This window comes from Heptranchias perlo, chromosome 2, assembly GCF_035084215.1.
Source record: "Heptranchias perlo isolate sHepPer1 chromosome 2, sHepPer1.hap1, whole genome shotgun sequence".
NCBI lineage: Eukaryota > Metazoa > Chordata > Chondrichthyes > Hexanchiformes > Hexanchidae > Heptranchias > Heptranchias perlo.
In genome coordinates, this window is record NC_090326.1 from 170,791,925 (window position 1) to 170,812,305 (window position 20,381).

Genomic DNA, 20,381 nt, shown 5'->3' on the forward strand with positions numbered 1-20,381 from the left:
TGGAGAGAGGGAGCCCGGGGGGGGTGGAGAGAGGGAGCCCAGGGGGGGGGTGGAGAGAGGGAGCCCAGGGGGGGGGTGGAGAGAGGGAGCCCAGGGGGGGGGTGGAGAGAGGGAGCCCAGGGGGGGGTGGAGAGAGGGAGCCCAGGGGGGGTGGAGAGAGGGAGCCCAGGGGGGGGTGGAGAGAGGGAGCCCGGGGGGGGTGGAGAGAGGGAGCCCAGGGGGGGGTGGAGAGAGGGAGCCCAGGGGGGGGGTGGAGAGAGGGAGCCCAGGGGGGGTGGAGAGAGGGAGCCCAGGGGGGGGTGGAGAGAGGGAGCCCAGGGGGGGGGTGGAGAGAGGGAGCCCAGGGGGGTGGAGAGAGGGAGCCCAGGGGGGGTGGAGAGAGGGAGCCCAGGGGGGTGGAGCAGAGAGAGCCCAGGGGGGGTGGAGCAGAGGGAGCCCAGGGGGGGGTGGAGCAGAGGGAGCCCAGGGGGGGTGGAGCAGAGAGAGCCCAGGGGGGGGTGGAGCAGAGGGAGCCCAGGGGGGGGTGGAGCAGAGGGAGCCCAGGGGGGGTGGAGCAGAGAGAGCCCAGGGGGGGTGGAGCAGAGGGAGCCCAGGGGGGGGTGGAGCAGAGGGAGCCCAGGGGGGGTGGAGCAGAGAGAGCCCAGGGGGGGGTGGAGCAGAGAGAGCCCGGGGGGGGGTGGAGAGAGGGAGCCCAGGGGGGGTGGAGCAGAGGGAGCCCAGGGGGGGTGGAGCAGAGGGAGCCCAGGGGGGGGTGGAGCAGAGGGAGCCCAGGGGGGGGTGGAGCAGAGGGAGCCCAGGGGGGGTGGAGCAGAGAGAGCCCAGGGGGGGGTGGAGCAGAGGGAGCCCAGGGGGGGTGGAGCAGAGAGAGCCCAGGGGGGGGTGGAGCAGAGGGAGCCCAGGGGGGTGGAGCAGAGGGAGCCCAGGGGGGGGTGGAGCAGAGGGAGCCCAGGGGGGGTGGAGCAGAGGGAGCCCAGGGGGGGTGGAGCGGAGGGAGCCCAGGGTGGTGGAGCAGAGGGAGCCCAGGGTGGTGGAGCAGAGGGAGCCCAGGGGGGGTGGAGCGGAGGGAGCCCAGGGTGGTGGAGCAGAGGGAGCCCAGGGGGGGTGGAGCGGAGGGAGCCCAGGGGGGTGGAGCGGAGGGAGCCCAGGGGGGGTGGAGAGAGGGAGCCCAGGGGGGTGGAGAGAGGGAGCCCAGGGGGGTGGAGCGGAGGGAGCCCAGGGGGGTGGAGAGAGGGAGCCCAGGGGGGTGGAGCGGAGGGAGCCCAGGGGGGGTGGAGCGGAGGGAGCCCAGGGGGGGTGGAGCGGAGGGAGCCCAGGGGGGTGGAGCGGAGGGAGCCCAGGGGGGTGGAGCGGAGGGAGCCCAGGGGGGGTGGAGCGGAGGGAGCCCAGGGGGGTGGAGCGGAGGGAGCCCAGGGGGGTGGAGCGGAGGGAGCCCAGGGGGGGGTGGAGCGGAGGGAGCCCAGGGGGGGTGGAGCGGAGGGAGCCCAGGGGGGGTGGAGAGAGGGAGCCCAGGGGGGTGGAGCAGAGGGAGCCCAGGGGGGGGTGGAGAGAGGGAGCCCAGGGGGGTTGGAGAGAGGGAGCCCAGGGGGTTGGAGAGAGGGAGCCCAGGGGGGGTGGAGCAGAGGGAGCCCAGGGGGGGGTGGAGCGGAGGGAGCCCAGGGGGGGTGGAGAGAGGGAGCCCAGGGGGTTGGAGAGAGGGAGCCCAGGGGGTTGGAGAGAGGGAGCCCAGGGGGGGTGGAGCAGAGGGAGCCCAGGGGGGGTGGAGCGGAGGGAGCCCAGGGGGGGTGGAGCGGAGGGAGCCCAGGGGGGTGGAGCGGAGGGAGCCCAGGGGGGGTGGAGCGGAGGGAGCCCAGGGGGGTGGAGCGGAGGGAGCCCAGGGGGGTGGAGCGGAGGGAGCCCAGGGGGGTGGAGCGGAGGGAGCCCAGGGGGGTGGAGCGGAGGGAGCCCAGGGGGTGCTCTGCACATGCCAGAGCCTCGAAACTGCGTGCAGTCCCACCTCCGACGGAAATGTCAGGACCCGTCTTCCAGCTCTGATGTAAGGCCATCGACCTGAAGCGTTAACTCTGTTTCTCGCTCCACAGATGCTGCCTCACCCGCTCAGTGTTTTCAGCATTTCCTGTTTTATATTCGTCCCAGTGTACAGCCTGAGCACAGAGAACAGGCACACAGTGTGAGCAAGCTGTACCTGCCCTGGGGGTGTTTGATGGGACAGTGTCGAGGGAGCTTTACTCTGTATCTAACCCTGTACCTGCCCTGGGAGTGTTTGATGGGACAGTGCAGAGGGAGCTTTACTCTGTATCTAACCCGTGCTGTACCTGCCCTGGGAGTGTTTGATGGGACAGTGTAGAGGGAGCTTTACTCTGTATCTAACCCTGTACCTGCCCTGGGAGTGTTTGATGGGACAGTGTGGAGGGAGCTTTACTCTGTATCTAACCCTGTACCTGCCCTGGGAGTGTTTGATGGGACAGTGCAGAGGGAGCTTTACTCTGTATCTAACCCGTGCTGTACCTGCCCTGGGAGTGTTTGATGGGACGGTGTAGAGAGAGCTTTACTCTGTATCTAACCCTGTACCTGCCCTGGGAGTGTTTGATGGGACAGTGTGGAGGGAGCTTTACTCTGTATCTAACCCTGTACCTGCCCTGGGAGTGTTTGATGGGACAGTGTAGAGGGAGCTTTACTCTGTATCTAACCCTGTACCTGCCCTGGGAGTGTTTGATGGGACAGTGTAGAGGGAGCTTTACTCTGTATCTAACCCGTGCTGTACCTGCCCTGGGAGTGTTTGATGGGACGGTGTAGAGAGAGCTTTACTCTGTATCTAACCCTGTACCTGCCCTGGGAGTGTTTGATGGGACAGTGTGGAGGGAGCTTTACTCTGTATCTAACCCTGTACCTGCCCTGGGAGTGTTTGATGGGACAATGTAGAGGGAGCTTTACTCTGGATCTAACCCTGTACCTGCCCTGGGAGTGTTTGATGGGACAGTGTAGAGGGAGCTTCACTCTGTATCTAACCCTGCACCTGCCCTGGGAGTGTTTGATGGGACAGTGTAGAGGGAGCTTCACTCTGTATCTAACCCTGCACCTGCCCTGGGAGTGTTTGATGGGACAGTGCAGAGGGAGCTTTACTCTGTATCTAACCCGTGCTGTACCTGCCCTGGGAGTGTTTGATGGGACAGTGTAGAGGGAGCTTTACTCTGTATCTAACCCGTGCTGTACCTGCCCTGGGAGTGTTTGATGGGACAGTGTAGAGGGAGCTTTACTCTGTATCTAACCCGTGCTGTACCTGCCCTGGGAGTGTTTGATGGGACAGTGCAGAGGGAGCTTTACTCTGTATCTAACCCGTGCTGTACCTGCCCTGGGAGTGTTTGATGGGAGAGTGTCGAGGGAGCTTTACTCTGTATCTAACCCTGCACCTGCCCTGGGAGTGTTTGATGGGACAGTGTAGAGGGAGCTTTACTCTGTATCATACAATCTCTCAGACAAACACAGCTCCGTCTTTTTCTGAGTTTCTCAGCTCTCTTACAAAACCACATACCTGCCTTGTGATCCTCACCGTGTTTGCTGATATAAACTAATAAACTTCCTTCTCTCTCCCTCTTCCCATCAGCTGTGTGTAACCCCACCTGCCAGAACTACGGGCTGTGTGTGGCTCCGGATAGCTGTGATTGTCCGGCCGGATACCCTGGGCCGGGCTGCTCAGGTACGACTCTGTCCTTGAGGAGCGCTGTGTGGGGGATGATGTGTAACTGGGAACGTGTGTGTTGTAGGGGAAGAGGACGTGTACAGGCGAATCAGCTTCAAGAGAACGGAACGCAGTGAGTGCAGTTTGCAGTCAGCAGGTCACTGTTAATCCGAGGGGTTTAAATTAATTTGGCAGGGGAATGGGCAACAGGATGGAAAGGAGAAACAAGGGGCACAAAGGATTGGGAGAGACAGATATCACTCGAGCAAGTAATAGTACAGTATTAGGTGGGATCAGACCAAGAGAGAGTACAAGAAAGTCTAAGACGGGTTTGCAGTGCATGTGTGTAAACGCATGAAGCGTGGTAAACAAGGTTGGTGAGCTGCAGGTGCAAATAATCACATGGGAATATGATGTCATGGTGGTAACAGAGACCTGGCTCAAAAAAGGGCAGGATTGGGTACTAAATATTCCTGGATACAAGGTGTTCAGGAAAGATCAGACTCCAGTCAGCAGATTACTGTTAATCCGACTGTATCAGACTCCAGTCAGCAGGTTACTGTTAATCCGACTGTATCAGACTCCAGTCAGCAGGTTACTGTTAATCCGACTGTATCAGACTCCAGTCAGCAGATTACTGTTAATCCGACTGTATCAGACTCCAGTCAGCAGGTTACTGTTAATCCGACTGTATCAGACTCCAGTCAGCAGATTACTGTTAATCCGACTGTATCAGACTCCAATCAGCAGATTACTGTTAATCCGACTGTATCAGACTCCAGTCAGCAGGTTACTGTTAATCCGACTGTATCAGACTCCAATCTGCAGGTTACTGTTAATCCGACTGTATCAGACTCCAATCAGCAGGTTACTGTTAATCCGACTGTATCAGACTCCAGTCAGCAGGTTACTGTTAATCCGACTGTATCAGACTCCAGTCAGCAGATTACTGTTAATCCGACTGTATCAGACTCCAATCAGCAGATTACTGTTAATCCGACTGTATCAGACTCCAGTCAGCAGATTACTGTTAATCCGACTGTATCAGACTCCAGTCAGCAGATTACTGTTAATCCGACTGTATCAGACTCCAGTCAGCAGATTACTGTTAATCCGACTGTATCAGACTCCAATCAGCAGGTTACTGTTAATCCGACTGTATCAGACTCCAGTCAGCAGGTTACTGTTAATCCGACTGTATCAGACTCCAGTCAGCAGGTTACTGTTAATCCGACTGTATCAGACTCCAATCAGCAGATTACTGTTAATCCGACTGTATCAGACTCCAGTCAGCAGATTACTGTTAATCCGACTGTATCAGACTCCAATCAGCAGATTACTGTTAATCCGACTGTATCAGACTCCAGTCAGCAGGTTACTGTTAATCCGACTGTATCAGACTCCAATCAGCAGGTTACTGTTAATCCGACTGTATCAGACTCCAATCAGCAGGTTACTGTTAATCCGACTGTATCAGACTCCAGTCAGCAGGTTACTGTTAATCCGACTGTATCATAGCCACACTGCCATAAAGTGATATTTACCACAACCACAGCACCCTAATGAACAGCCTGTCACACCGTCCTGCTGTGAAGGGGTCTCGATAGTAGCAGTGTCGCTGTGCAAGAACCTTTGCCCAGTCGGGACGCTCTGACTGTATCATGGTGGAGTTCCTGTAATCAGTGAGTGATCTGCCTTCACGTCTCCCTCTCTCTGTAGCGATGTGTTCACCGCCCTGCGCTCATGGTGGGACCTGTATGCGCTCCAACATGTGCCTGTGCCCCCAGGGCTGGGCCGGTGCCGGGTGTCAGACAGGTGAGTGTGAGGAGTGGACTGAATGGGCCAGATGGCTGTTTGTGAAACCGTGACGTTCAATCCTCGGGCCTCCCCACCCCGACAGGCACAAAAGTCGATTCAGCTGATAGATTCAGCCCGTCCGTCCAGAAAGGTCTCAGCCCCCCCCTCGCCCTGACCATCAGAGCATCGGGCTCCTTTTTAAATGATCACAGGGCCTTTGTCTCCACCCTGCCCGATCCATGTGTTGGTCACACTTCGGAACATAGGAACAGGAGGAGGCCATTCAGCCCCTCGTGCCTGCTCCGCCATTTGATAAGATCATGGCTGATCTGTGATCTAACTCCATATACCTGCCTTTGGCCCATATCCCTTAATACCTTTGGTTGCCAAAAGGCTATCTATCTCAGATTTAAATTTAGCAATTGAGCTAGTATCAATTGCCGTTTGCGGAAGAGAGTTCCAAACTTCTACCACCCTTTGTGTGTAGAAATGTTTTCTAATCTCACTCCTGAAAGGTCTGGCTCTAATTTTTAGACTGTGCCCCAATATTGTGAACAATAGAAAGGACTTTGCATTTATGTGGCACCTTTCACAACCTCAGGATATCCCAAAGTGCTTTACAGCCAGTGAAGTACTTTTGAAGTGTCGTCACTGTTGTAATGTAGGGAACATGACAGCCAATCTGCACACAGCAAGATCCCACAAACAGCAATGAGATAAATGACCAGATCATCTGTTTTTTAATGATGTTGGTTGAGGGATAAATGCTGGCCAGGGAGAACTCCCCCTGCTCTTGTTCGAATGGTGGCCGTGAGATTGTTTACGTCCACCTGGGAGGGCAGAGGGGGCCTGAGTTTAACGTCTCATCCGAAAGACGGCACCTCCGACACTGCAGCACTGGGAATATCAGCCCGGATTCTGTGCTCAAATCTCTGGAGTGGGACTTGAACCCATGACCTTCTGACTCGGAGACGAGAGTGCGACCCACTGAGCTGCGGCTGACTTGTGTGAAGAAGATCTCCCCGCCCTCAGTCCCAGTCTCCTTATCCCACTGTCCCAGTTCGGTTTGGAGTAGTAGTTTTCTCCGTTTATCTTCTCCATTGCCTCCATAAGGTCACCTCTCATTCATCTCCCTTCAAGGTTAAAAACTCCAAACTTCCTCAGTCTTTCCTCATAACTCAGACATGAGCCCAGAATGTGAGCAGAATCAGGCTCAGTCCTCGAGGGAGCCCGTAACATGGCAATGTGCGGACACCGCGCACCAGTAAAAGTGAGGTCAGCGCCCCGCCCCGCCCCTGTTGCCCTCGCCGCCCATATTGGGAAGGAAGGGGCCAATGCAGTTTGGTGCATCGAACACCCACCTTCGTATTATCGGCCCCAAAGTGTGGCCTGATCAGGGTACGACACCGAGCATTTCATCAACTGCCCTTCACGGTTTGGGCCGTACAGTTCAACATTCGACTTGTATTTTGTGGGTCAGGACTTTATCAATGAAATGTCAGGGTCTGTTATTAACCCTTGGATTCTCTCTCTCTTTGATCTTCGTTGGGAAGCTCTGTGTGACTTGCCATGTGCGAACGGAGGGAGATGCATCGCACCCAATACCTGCCACTGTTCTTCCGACTACACGGGGAAGCAGTGCCTGACAGGTAGGTGAGGCCCTCGAGTGTGGTAAACAGACTGTCCGTTATAGGGCATCTCCACAGGGGAACCAGTCGCATGTACATAGGAACAGGAGGAGGCCATTCAGCCCCTCGAACCTGTTCCACCATCCAGTGAGATCATGGCTGATCTGTATCCTAACCCATCCACCCACCTTGGCTCTTGGTTAGTAAAAATCTATCGATCTCAGATTTAGGATTATTAATTGAGCGAGAGCGAGCACCTACTGCTTTTTGTGGGAGAGAGTTCCACACTTCAACCACCCTTTGTGTGAAGAAGTGTTTCCGAACTTCTCTCCTGATTGGCCTGGCTCTGATTTTAAGGTTATATCCCCTTGTCCAAGACTCCCCCACCAGCAGAAGAGGTTTCTATCCGACTAATTCCTTTCAAAAACCTAAAAACCTCAATCAAAGTATCCCTTATTCCGGGGAATACAAGTCTAGTTTATGTAATCTCTCCTCATAATCTAACCCTTGGTGCCCTGGTGACATTCTGGTCAATCTACGCTGCACTCCTTCCAAGGCCTTTCTAAGGTGTGGTTCCCAGAACTGTACACAGTGCTCCAGAGATGGTCTAATCAGGGATTTGTATAGTTGTAGCAAAACTTCCTCCCCTTTATATTCTAGCCCTCCAGTTATAAAGGTTAACATTCCATTAATCTTTTCGATTATTTTTTGTACCTGACTGCTACATTTTAGTGATCTGTGTACAGGGACCCCTAAATCTCTTTGGACCCTCACTGTTCTGAGCTTTTCACCATTTAAAAAATACTCGGATCGATCCTTCTTTGGTCCAAAGTGGATGACCTCACACTTACCTGCGTTGAAATCCATCTGCCACAGTTTTGCCCACTCACTTAATCTATCATAGAATCATAGAATCATAGAAGTTACAACATGGAAACAGGCCCTTCGGCCCAACATGTCCATGTCGCCCAGTTTATACCACTAAGCTAGTCCCAGTTGCCTGCACTTGGCCCGTATCCCTCTATACCCATCTTACCCATGTAACTGTCCAAATGCTTTTTAAAAGACAAAATTGTACCCGCCTCTACTACTGCCTCTGGCAGCTCGTTCCAGACACTCACCACCCTTTGAGTGAAAAAATTGCCCCTCTGGACCCTTTTGTATCTCTCCCCTCTCACCTTAAATCTATGCCCCCTCGTTATAGACTCCCCTACCTTTGGGAAAAGATTTTGACTATCTACCTTATCTATGCCCCTCATTATTTTATAGACTTCTATAAGATCACCCCTTAACCTCCTACTCTCCAGGGAAAAAAGTCCCAGTCTGTCTAACCTCTCCCTGTAAGTCAAACCATCAAGTCCCGGTAGCATCCTAGTAAATCTTTTCTGCACTCTTTCTAGTTTAATAATATCCTTTCTATAATAGGGTGACCAGAACTGTACACAGTACTCCAAGTGTGGCCTCACCAATGCCCTGTACAACTTCAACAAGACATCCCAACTCCTGCATTCAATGTTCTGACCAATGAAACCAAGCATGCCGAATGCCTATCAATGTCTCTTTGTAATTTTACGCTCCCGTCGACACGACTTACTGTGTCACCAACCTTTGTATCATCGGCAAACTTGGATATATGGCTCTCTATTGTGTTATCTAAGCCATTAATAAATGTAGTGAATATTTGAGGCCTCAGCACAGGTCCTTGTGGGACACCACTAGTCACTTCCTTCCAATTCGAGTACATACCCATTATCCCCACTCTCTGTCTTCTACCGCCTAACCAATCTCCTAACCAGGTCAATAATTTGCCTTCAATTCCATGAGGTTTAATTTTAGCTAACAGTCTCTTATGTTGAACCTTATTGAATGCCTTCTGGAAGTCCATATAAACTACATCCATAGACATTCCCCTGTCCACTACTTTAACTACTTCCTCAAAAACTCAATTAGGTTTGTTAGACATGAGCTACTCTTTACAAATCCATGTTGGCTCTCTCTAATCAGCTCAAGTTTCTCTAAGTGCTCAGTCACACTGTCCTTAATTATAGATTCCAATAACTTCCCCACAACAGATGTTAGACTAACAGTTCTATATTCCCTGGTTTCTCTCTCGCTCTCACCTTTCTTAAATAATACAATAATGCAATTTTCCAATCTAAAGGGACAATTCCTGAATCGAGAGAGCTTTGGAAGATTATGGCTAAAGCATCTGCAATTTCCTCACCTCCTGCCTTTAAAACCCTGGGGTGGAAACCATCAGGTCCTGGGATTGGTCAGTCTTTAAGAACATAAGAACATAAGAAATAGGAGCAGGAGTAGGCCAATCGGCCCCTCGAGCCTGCTCCGCCATTCAATAAGATCATGGCTGATCTGGTCCTAACCTCAAATCTAAATTCATGTCCAATTTCCTGCCCGCTCCCCGTAACCCCTAATTCCCTTTACTTCTAGGAAACTGTCGATTTCCGTTTTAAATTTATTTAATGATGTAGCTTCCACAGCTTCCTGGGGCAGCAAATTCCACAGACCTACCACCCTCTGAGTGAAGGAGTTTCTCCTCATCTCAGTTTTGAAAGAGCAGCCCCTTATTCTAAGATTATGCCCCCTAGTTCTACTTTCACCCATCCTTGGGAACATCCTTACCGCATCCACCCGATCAAGCTCCTTCACAATCTTATATGTTTCAATAAGATCGCCTCTCATTCTTCTGAACTCCAATGAGTAGAGTCCCAATCTACTCAACCTCTCCTCATACGTCCACCCCCTCATCCCCGGGATTAACCGAGTGAACCTTCTTTGTACTGCCTCGAGAGCAAGTATGTCTTTTCTTAAGTATGGAGACCAAAACTGTATGCAGTATTCCAGGTGCGGTCTCACCAATACCTTATATAACTGCAGCAATACCTCCCTGTTTTTATATTCTATCCCCCGAGCAATAAACGCCAACATTCCATTGGCCTTCTTGATCACCTGCTGCACCTGCATACTAACTTTTTGATTTTCTTGCACTAGGACCCCCAGATCCCTTTGTACTGCAGTACTTTCCAGTTTCTCGCCATTAAGATAATAACTTGCTCTCTGATTTTTCCTGCCAAAGTGCATAACCCCACAATTTCCAATATTGTATTGCATCTGCCAAATCTCCGCCCACTCACCCAGCCTGTCTATATCCCCTTGTAGGTTTTTTATGTCCTCCTCACTCTCTACTTTCCCTCCCATCTTTGTATCATCTGCAAACTTTGATATGTTACACTCGGTCCCCTCCTCCAAATCGTTAATATAGATTGTAAAGAGTTGGGGACCCAGCACCGACCCCTGTGGAACACCACTGGTTACTGGTTGCCAGTCCGAGAATGTACCATTTATCCCAACTCTCTGCTTCCTGTTAGATAACCAATCCTCCACCCATGCCAGAATATTACCCCCAATCCAGTGATTCTTTATCTTGAGCAATAATCTTTTATGTAGCACCTTGTCGAATGCCTTCTGGAAGTCTAAATACACTACGTCCACTGGTTCCCCTTTATCCACCCTGTACGTTATATCCTCAAAGAACTCAAGCAAATTTGTCAGACATGACTTCCCCTTCATAAAGCCATGCTGACTTTGTCCTATTAAATTATGTTTATCCAAATGTTCCGCTACTGTCTCCTTAATAATAGACTCCAAAATTTTACCCACCACAGATGTTAGGCTAACTGGTCTATAATTTCCAGCCTTCTGCCTACTACCCTTTTTAAATAACGGTGTTACATTAGCAGTTTTCCAATCTGCCGGGACCTTTGCCGAGTCCAGAGAATTTTGGAAAATTATTACCAAAGCATCCACAATCCCTACTGCCATTTCCCTCAAGACCCTCGGATGGAAGCCATCAGGTCCAGGGGATTTATCCGCCTTGAGTCCCATTAATTTACTCAGTACCAATTCCTTAGTGATTTTAATCGTATTTAGCTCCTCCCCCCCGAGAGTCCCCTGTTTGTCCAGTGTTGGGATATTCTTAGTGTCCTCTACCGTAAAGACTGAAACAAAATATTTGTTCAGCATTTTTGCTATCTCCATGTTTCCCACCATTAATTTCCCGGTCTCATCCTCTAAGGGACCTACGTTTGCCTTAGCCACCCTTTTTCTTTTTATATAACTGTAGAAACTCTTGCTATCTGTTTTTATATTTTTTGCTAATTTATTTTCATAATCTATCTTCCCTTTCTTAATCAATCCTTTAGTTACTTTTTGCTGTCTTTTGAAGAATTCCCAATCTTCTATCCTCCCACTAAGTTTGGCTACCTTATATGTCCTTGTTTTTAGTCGGATACTATCCTTAATTTCTTTACTTAGCCACGGATGGCTGTCATTTCTTTTACACCCTTTTTTCCTCAGTGGAATATATTTTTTTTGAAAGTTGTAGAATAACTCCTTAAATAAACACCACTGTTCATGTACCGTCTTACCCTTTAATCTATTTTCCCAGTCCACTTTAATCAATTCCGCTCTCATACCATCATAGTCTCCTTTATTCAGGCTCAGTACGCTTGTTTGAGAATCAACCTTCTCACCCTCTAATTGGATATGGAATTCAACCATGTTGTGGTCGCTCGTTCCAAGGGGATCCTTAACTAGGACATTATTAATTAATCCTGACTCATTACACAGGACCAGGTCCAAGGTTGCCTGCCCCCTTGTAGGATCAGTTACATTGTTTTTTCTAATACTGTTTCCTTGCTTACTTTAACTTTAGTGAGTTCCAGTCCTTGATTCATTATTAGTTTCCCTGGAATGTCAGGTATATTATCCTCTTCCTCTACTGTGAACACGGACACAAAGTAATTATTTAACAAGTCTGCCATTTCCTTATTTTCATCTGCAGTATTACCCACACCTGTTTTTAAAAGGGCCAAATTACCCCTGACTACCCTTTTTCTTCTAATACAATTGTAAAAACCTTTTGTGTTAATCTTGATATCCCTCGTAAGTTTCTTTTCCTATTCCCTTTTTGTAGCTCTGACTATCTTTTTTGTCTTCCTTTGCTGTTATTTAAATCTCTCCCAGTTCCCCTGGATCTACACTATTCTTTGCACTTTTGTATGCTCTTTCCTTTAGTTTTATGTTACCTCTTTTGTCGACCGTGGTAAGTAGAGCTCTTGCCCCTTAGGGGTATATAACGGTCCTGTATTAATCTAAATTATTATTTGAGCACCTCCCATTGTTCAACTGTAGTTTTACCCATTAACAGTTTTGATCAGTTTGCTGTCGCCAGTCTCTGTCTCATCCTGTTAAAGTTAGCCGTATCAAAATTTATCATAGAATCATAGAAAGGTCACAGCACAGAAGGAGGCCATTCGGCCCATCGAATTCGTGCTGGCTCTATGCAAGAGCAATCCAGCTAGTCCCACTCCCCCGCCCTTTCCCCATAGCCCTGCAATTTTTTCCTTTCAAGTACTTATCCAGTTCCCTTTTGAAGGCCATGATTGAATCTGCCTCCACCCCCTCGGGCAGTGCATTCCAGATCCTAACCACTCACTGTGTAAAAATGTTTTTCCTCATATCACCTTTGGTTCTTTTGCCAATCACCTTAAATCTATGCCGTCTGGTTCTTGACCCTTCCACCAATGGGAACAGTTTCTCTCTATCTACTCTGTCTCGACCCTTCATGATTTTGAACACCTCGATCAAATCTCCTCGCAACCTTCTCTGTTCCAAGGAGAACAATCCCAGCTTCTCCAGTCTATCCACGTAACTAAAGTCCCTCATCCCTGGAATCATTCTAGTAAATCTCTTCTGGACCCTCTCTAAGGCCTTCACATCTTTCCTAAAGTGTGGTGTTGCCTTGTTTGCTCTCCCCAAAATGCATTACCTCACACTTCTCTGGATTGAATTCCATTTGCCACTTTTCTGCCCACCTGACCAGTCCATTGATATTTTCCTGCAGTCTACAGCTTTCCTCCTCACCATCAACCACGTGGCCAATTTTTGTATCATCTGCAAACTTCTTGATCAAACTCCCCACATTCAAGTCTAAATCATTAATATATATCACAAAAAGCAAGGGACCGAGTACTGAGCCCTGCGGAACCCCACTGGAAACATCCTTCCAGTCTCAAAAACACCCGTCGACCATTACCCTTTGCTTCCTGCCACTGAGCCAATTTTGGATCCAATTTGCCACTTTCCCTTGGATCCCATGGGCTTTTACTTTTTTGACCAGTCTGCCATGTGGGACCTTGTCAAAAGCCTTGCTAAAATCCATGTGGACTACATCAATTGCACTACCTTCATTGACCCTCCTTGTTACCTCCTCAAAAAATTCAATCAAGTTAGTCAGACACGACCTTTCCGTAACAAATCCATGCTGACTGTCTTGGATTAACCCGTGCCTTTCTAAATGACGGTTTATCCTTTCCCTCAAAAAGTAGTAATTTTGTGTTACTCTGTCATACCGTGCATTGAGTAGTAATAATGTTGGGTTACTCTCTCATTCTGCGCATCCTCTAATAATCTTGTGTTACTCACACTGTACATCAAATAGTAATAATCTTGTGTTACTTTCTCATACTGTGCATTGAATAGTAATAATTTTGTGTTATTCTGTCATACTGTGCATTGAGTAGTAATAATGTTACTCTGTCACTGAATAGTAATAATCTTGTGTTACTCTGACAGCCACGTGTACTCCGCCCTGCCTAAACAAAGGAAAGTGCATCGATGTCAACAAGTGTTTCTGTCCCAGAGGTTGGCACGGAGCTCGCTGTCAGATCGGTAAATAACAAACTGAGAGATGTTCTCAAGCAAATAAAAATGTTCCAAAAATACTCGATGGGGCAGACGGACCGGGGTGGGTCAGACGGACCGGGGTGGGTCAGACGGACCGGGGTGGGTCAGACGGACCGGGGTGGGTCAGACGGACCGGGGTGGGTCAGACGGACCGGGGTGGGTCAGACGGACCGGGGTGGGTCAGACGGACCGGGGTGGGTCAGACGGACCGGGGTGGGACTGACGGACCGGGGTGGGACTGACGGACCGGGGTGGGACTGACGGACCGGGGTGGGACTGACGGACCGGGGTGGGACTGACGGACCGCATTGTTAGCCACCGGCTGCAGATAAATAGAGAAAGAGAAAGGGACAAAGACAGAACTAGTGCAATATAGAGGGTGCGGAAAGAGAGAGGGAGAGAAACAGAGAGAGAGGAGAGAGGAACCAGGAGACTGAAGGAAGAGATAGAGGAAAGAGATCGAGGGAGAGATTCAGGGAGCATGAGAGAGTGATGTGGGCAGAGATACACAGGAGAGCGATGAGTGGAAAGGGAAGGCGATAGAGTTAGTAAAAAGGAGAAACTGAGAGAAAGGGACAGACAGAGAGAAATACAAGAGAGAGACTGGCATTTCTCCAGCGCCTTTCACAGTCTCAGGATGTCCCAAAGTGCTTCACAGCTAATGAAGTACTTTTGAAGTGTAGTCACTGTTGTAATGTAGGAAACAGGGCAGCCATTTTGTGCACAGCAAGATCCCACAAACAGCAATGTGATAATGACCAGATCATCTGTTTTAGTGATTTTGATTGAGATTAAATATCCCAGGACACCGGGGAGAACTCCCTGCTCTTCTTCCCAATAGTGCTGTGGGATCTTTTGTGTTCAGCTGAGAGGGCAGCCTTGGTTTAAGGTCTGATCCAAAACACTGACCCTCCGACAGTGCAGCGCTCCCTCAGTACTGACCCTCCGACAGTGCAGCGCTCCCTCAGTACTGACCCTCCGACAGTGCAGCGCTCCCTCAGTACTGACCCTCCGACAGTGCGGCGCTCCCTCAGTACTGACCCTCCGACAGTGCAGCGCTCCCTCAGTACTGACCCTCCGACAGTGCGGCGCTCCCTCAGTACTGACCCTCCAACAGTGCGGCCCTCCCTCAGTACTGACCCTCCGACAGTGCGGCGCTCCCTCAGTACTGACCCTCCGACAGTGCAGCGCTCCCTCAGTACTGACCCTCCGACAGTGCGGCGCTCCCTCAGTACTGACCCTCCGACAGTGCGGCGCTCCCTCAGTACTGACCCTCCGACAGTGCGGCACTCCCTCAGTACTGACCCTCCGACAGTGCGGCGCTCCCTCAGTACTGACCCTCTGACAGTGCGGCGCTCCCTCAGTACTGACCCTCCGACAGTGCGGCGCTCCCTCAGTACTGACCCTCCGACAGTGCGGCGCTCCCTCAGTACTGACCCTCCGACAGTGCGGCGCTCCCTCAGTACTGACCCTCCGACAGTGCGGCGCTCCCTCAGTACTGACCCTCCGACAGTGCGGCACTCCCTCAGTACTGACCCTCCGACAGTGCGGCACTCCCTCAGTACTGACCCTCCGACAGTGCAGCGCTCCCTCAGTACTGACCCTCCGACAGTGCGGCGCTCCCTCAGTACTGACCCTCCGACAGTGCGGCGCTCCCTCAGTACTGACCCTCCGACAGTGCGGCGCTCCCTCAGTACTGACCCTCCGACAGTGCGGCGCTCCCTCAGTACTGACCCTCCGACAGTGCGGCGCTCCCTCAGTACTGACCCTCCGACAGTGCGGCGCTCCCTCAATACTGACCCTCCGACAGTGCGGCGCTCCCTCAGTACTGACCCTCCGACAGTGCAGCGCTCCCTCAGTACTGACCCTCCGACAGTGCAGCGCTCCCTCAGTACTGACCCTCCGACAGTGCAGCGCTCCCTCAGTACTGACCCTCCGACAGTGCAGCGCTCCCTCAGTACTGACCCTCCGACAGTGCAGCGCTCCCTCAGTACTGACCCTCCGACAGTGCAGCGCTCCCTCAGTACTGACCCTCCGACAGTGCAGCTCCCTCAGTACTGACCCTCCGACAGTGCAGCGCTCCCTCAGTACTGACCCTCCGACAGTGCAGCGCTCCCTCAGTACTGACCCTCCGACAGTGCAGCGCTCCCTCAGTACTGACCCTCCGACAGTGCAGCGCTCCCTCAGTACTGACCCTCCGACAGTGCAGCGCTCCCTCAGTACTGACCCTCCGACAGTGCAGCGCTCCCTCAGTACTGACCCTCCGACAGTGCAGCGCTCCCTCAGTACTGACCCTCCGACAGTGCAGCGCTCCCTCAGTACTGACCCTCCGACAGTGCAGCGCTCCCTCAGTACTGACCCTCCGACAGTGCAGCGCTCCCTCAGTAGCACGCTGGGAGTGTCGGCCTGGATTATGGACTCAAGTCTCTGGACTCGAACCCACGACCCTCTGACAGGGCAAGAGTGAAAGTGATAGAGATACAGAGACAGGGAGAGAGACAGGACCAGTGAAATAAAGGACAGAGAAAGAAAGATAGCCAGAGAGATAGAAATGGAAAGAGAAACAGACAGAGGGACTGAAAGGGGGAAAGAGAGAGATATGATTAACGAAAGAGAGATCGAGAGTGGAACCGAGGCAAGGCGGAAGGAGGGAGCGAGTCAGAAGGAGAAAGACAGTGATAGAGGAGAGTGAGAGACAGTGGGAGAGCAAATGGGTGAGTTTGGGAAAATTTCTGGCTGAGCAGCTATTCGACTGTTTGAGCTGCACAGTGAGAGCGGACAGGCTAATTGGCCATGAGGCTGGGCATCCCAGCCGTGCACAGTCTTCTGAGACCCATCTCCAAGAGTCGGAGGGAGCAGGACGTGGAAGAGGGGAATGAGTTTGTGCTGGGATGAGACACCGTGTGATTTTCCTGCAGAGCCCGTTACCTGTGATCCGAAATGTAAAAATGGAGGAAGATGCGTGGGATACAATCAGTGCAGGTGTCGCAGTCAATTTACAGGAAGGATCTGTGAGACAGGTGAGAGACGGCGTTCCTGACCGGCAATTGACCCGCAGGGAGGGTCAGAGGGGGAGAGCTCAGTGAGAGACCCCATGGGAGGGGGAGAGGGAGAGAGCTCAGTGAGAGACCCCACGGGAGGGGGAGAGCCCAGTGAGAGACTCCATGGGAAGTATCAGCATCCCACCCTCAGTGGGGGCACCACAATAGAACATTGGATCAGGGAGAGGGGGGAACCGGCTAACGGGACTGTCTCAGTCATTTCAAACTGAGAAAAGGATTGTTCACTTTTTACTGGAAGAATGAAAGACTGACATTTCTATTGTGCCTTTCACGACCTCAGGACATCCCAACGCACTTTATTTTTGAAGTGTGGTCACTGTTGTAACGAAGGAAACACAACAGCCAATTTGCACAGCAAGATCCCACAAACAGCAATGAGATAAATGACAAGATAATTTGTTTTCAGTGATGTTGGTTGAGGGATAAATATTGGCCCCAGGACACTGGGGAGAACTCCCCTTGCTCTTCCTTGAAATAGTGTCCGTGGGATCTTTTACATCCACCTGAGAGGGGCAGACGGGGCCTCGGTTTAACGTCTCATCCGAAAGACGGCACCTCTGACAGTGCAGCGCTCCCTCAGTACTGACCCTCTGACAGTGCAGCGCTCCCTCAGCACTGACCCTCCGACAGTGCAGCGCTCCCTCAGTACTGACCCTCCGACAGTGCAGCGCTCCCTCAGTACTGACCCTCTGACAGTGCAGCGCTCCCTCAGTACTGACCCTCCGACAGTGCAGCGCTCCCTCAGCACTGACCCTCCGACAGTGCAGCGCTCCCTCAGTACTGACCCTCCGACAGTGCAGCGCTCCCTCAGTACTGACCCTCCGACAGTGCAGCGCTCCCTCAGCACTGACCCTCCGACAGTGCAGCGCTCCCTCAGTACTGACCCTCCGACAGTGCAGCGCTCCCTCAGTACTGACCCTCCGACAGTGCAGCACTCCCTCAGTACTGACCCTCCGACAGTGCGGCGCTCCCTCAGTACTGACCCTCCGACAGTGCAGCGCCCCCTCAGTACTGACCCTCCGACAGTGCGGCGCTCCCTCAGTACTGACCCTCCGACAGTGCGGCGCTCCCTCGGTACTGACTCTCCGACAGTGCAGCGCTCCCTCGGTACTGACCCTCCGACAGTGCGGCGCTCCCTCAGTCCTGTACTGGAGTGTCCCCCTGGATTATGGGCTGCGGAGCTACATTGCTTATTTCCCCCAGCCCGGACTGGGGGATGGAGGGGGAGTTCTGCAGGAGTGGGCACACCCTCCGCCGTACCTTACCCAAGTGACCAGGAGTGTTGGCAGGATATTTACGGAGCGGGGGGGCACAATCATGTCCTCACCGAACCTCTGCACAGCCCAGCTCCCAGCTGGAGGGAGAGGACAGTGATCAAGGAGTTGGGACCCTGTCTGATACTCCCTCTGACCCAGGGCCGCCGAGACCAATTCAATCATCGCACACTGATCAGAAACACCACCCCTCGGTGACCGTGAGCCTTTGACCCCAGGGTAAGTGCCGGGAGCCACCCACACCGTCGTGGAAAGCGGCCGGAAACCGGGGCCCTGGGGTGAAACTCTGGGCAGGCCAGTGACCCTTGACCTCCCCTTTTGTAAGGGGACCAGAACGATTGGGCAAATAATCAAGGTGCCAGGGCTGGGGTCTCAGCCGGACCCCACTCCCACTGCCTGGTACACTGGCGTGCCTCCCCGCTCCTGGTATACGCACTGCCAGTGGACTCCCAGGCCCAAGGACGAGCCCAGACTGGGAGTTACCCGCGAGTCAATGGAAAATCAGGCCAAGGGAAAACCAGGCAGCACATTCACCATCACTTAGTTTATGAAACCAGTCAAGAACAATTCTCCCCGATCTGTTTCTCCACTCTCTATGTCAACCTCTCTCTCTCTCTCTCTCTCTCTCTCTCTGTCTCCGTCTTTGTCTCTCTTTCTGTTTCTCTGTCTCTCCAGGCCGGCCTCCCATCTTCCACCCTCCGTAAACTTGAGCTCATCCAAAACTCTGCTGCCCGTATCCAAACTCGCACCAAGTCCCGTTCACCCATCACCCCCTGTGCTCGCTGACCTACATTGGCTCCCGGTCCGGGAACGCCTCGATTTTAAAATTCTTATCTTTGTTTTCAGTTCCCTCCATGGCCCTCGCCCCTCCCTGTCTCTGTAACCTCCTCCAGCCCTACAACCCTCCGAGATCTCTGTGCTCCTCCAATTCTGGCCTCTTGCGCATCCCTGTTTTTAATCGCTCCACCATTGGCCCTAAGCTCTGGAATTCCCTCCCTAAACCTCTCCGCCTCTCTCCCCTCCTTTAAGACGCTCCTTAAAACCTACCTCTTTGACCAAGCTTTTGGTCACCTGTCCTAATATCTCCTTATGTGGCTCGGTGTCAAATTTTGTTTGATAATTGATCCTTGGGATGTGTTACTATGTTAAAGTCGCTATATAAATGCACGTTGTTGTGTTGTTTGCATTTCTTCCTGTCTATCTGTTTCTTGTCTGTCTCTTCCTTCCCATCTGTTTGTCCCTCCCCCAGTAGGTTGTCCTGTGGGAGCTGGTCTCAGCTGTACCTGTGTGTCTCTGTTGGGAGCTGCTCTGGGCTGTCCCTCCCTCTCTCTCTCTCTCTCTGTCTCTCTCTCTCCCTCCCTCCCTCTTTCCCTCTCTCCCTCCCTCTCTCTCTCCCCCTCTCCCTCCCTCTCTCTCTCTCTCTGTCTCTCTCTCTCCCTCTCTCTCTCTCTCTCTCTCTCTCTGTCTCTCTCTCTCCCTCCCTCCCTCTTTCCCTCTCTCCCTCCCTCTCTCTCTCCCCCTCTCCCTCCCTCTCTCTCTCTCTCTGTCTCTCTCTCTCCCTCTCTCTCCCTCTCTCCCTCTGTCTCTCCCTCTCTCTCTGTGTCTGTCTCTTTCTTTCCCTCCCTCTCTCTCTCCCTCTCTCCCTCCCTCTCTTTCTCTCTCCATCCCTTGCTCCCTCCCTCTCTTTCTCCTCTCTCCCTCCCTCTCTCCCTCCCCCTCTCCCCTCCCTCTCTCTCTCTCTCTCTGTCTCTCTCTCTCCCTCTCTCTCCCTCTCTCCCTCTGTCTCTCCCTCTCTCTCTGTGTCTGTCTCTTTCTTTCCCTCCCTCTCTCTCTCCCTCTCTCCCTCCCTCTCTTTCTCTCTCCATCCCTTGCTCCCTCCCTCTCTCTCTCTCTCCCTCCCTCCCTCTCTCCCTCCCTCCCTCCCTCTCTCCCTCCCTCCCTCTCTCCCTCCCTCTCTCCCTCCCTCTCTCCCTCCCTCCCTCCCTCCCTCCCTCCCTCTTTCCCTCTCTCCCTCCCTCCCTCCCTCCCTCCCTCCCTCCCTCTTTCCCTCTCTCCCTCCCTCCCTCTCTCCCTCCCTCCCTCTCTCCCTCTCTCTGTTAAATGCATGTCTTCTCTCTCGCCAGCTGTGATCGCTCCCTGTGCCCCCCCCTGCCAACATGGAGCCACCTGCCGGCAGTTA

The 20,381-nt window shown here is 52.4% G+C and overlaps 1 protein-coding gene across 1 annotated transcript in view; it reads left to right on the forward strand.

Annotated features, from left to right (window-relative positions):
- LOC137332621 (latent-transforming growth factor beta-binding protein 4-like) overlaps window positions 1–20,381 on the forward strand; it is a 128,732-nt gene that overhangs the window by 106,600 nt on the left and 1,751 nt on the right. Inside the window, exons 14-19 of the mRNA XM_067996582.1 lie at window positions 3,602–3,694; window positions 5,396–5,491; window positions 7,027–7,122; window positions 13,756–13,851; window positions 16,785–16,886; window positions 20,326–20,377. Coding sequence (XP_067852683.1) covers window positions 3,602–3,694; window positions 5,396–5,491; window positions 7,027–7,122; window positions 13,756–13,851; window positions 16,785–16,886; window positions 20,326–20,377 — 535 coding nt within the window. The remainder of the gene's footprint in view (window positions 1–3,601; window positions 3,695–5,395; window positions 5,492–7,026; window positions 7,123–13,755; window positions 13,852–16,784; window positions 16,887–20,325; window positions 20,378–20,381) is intronic.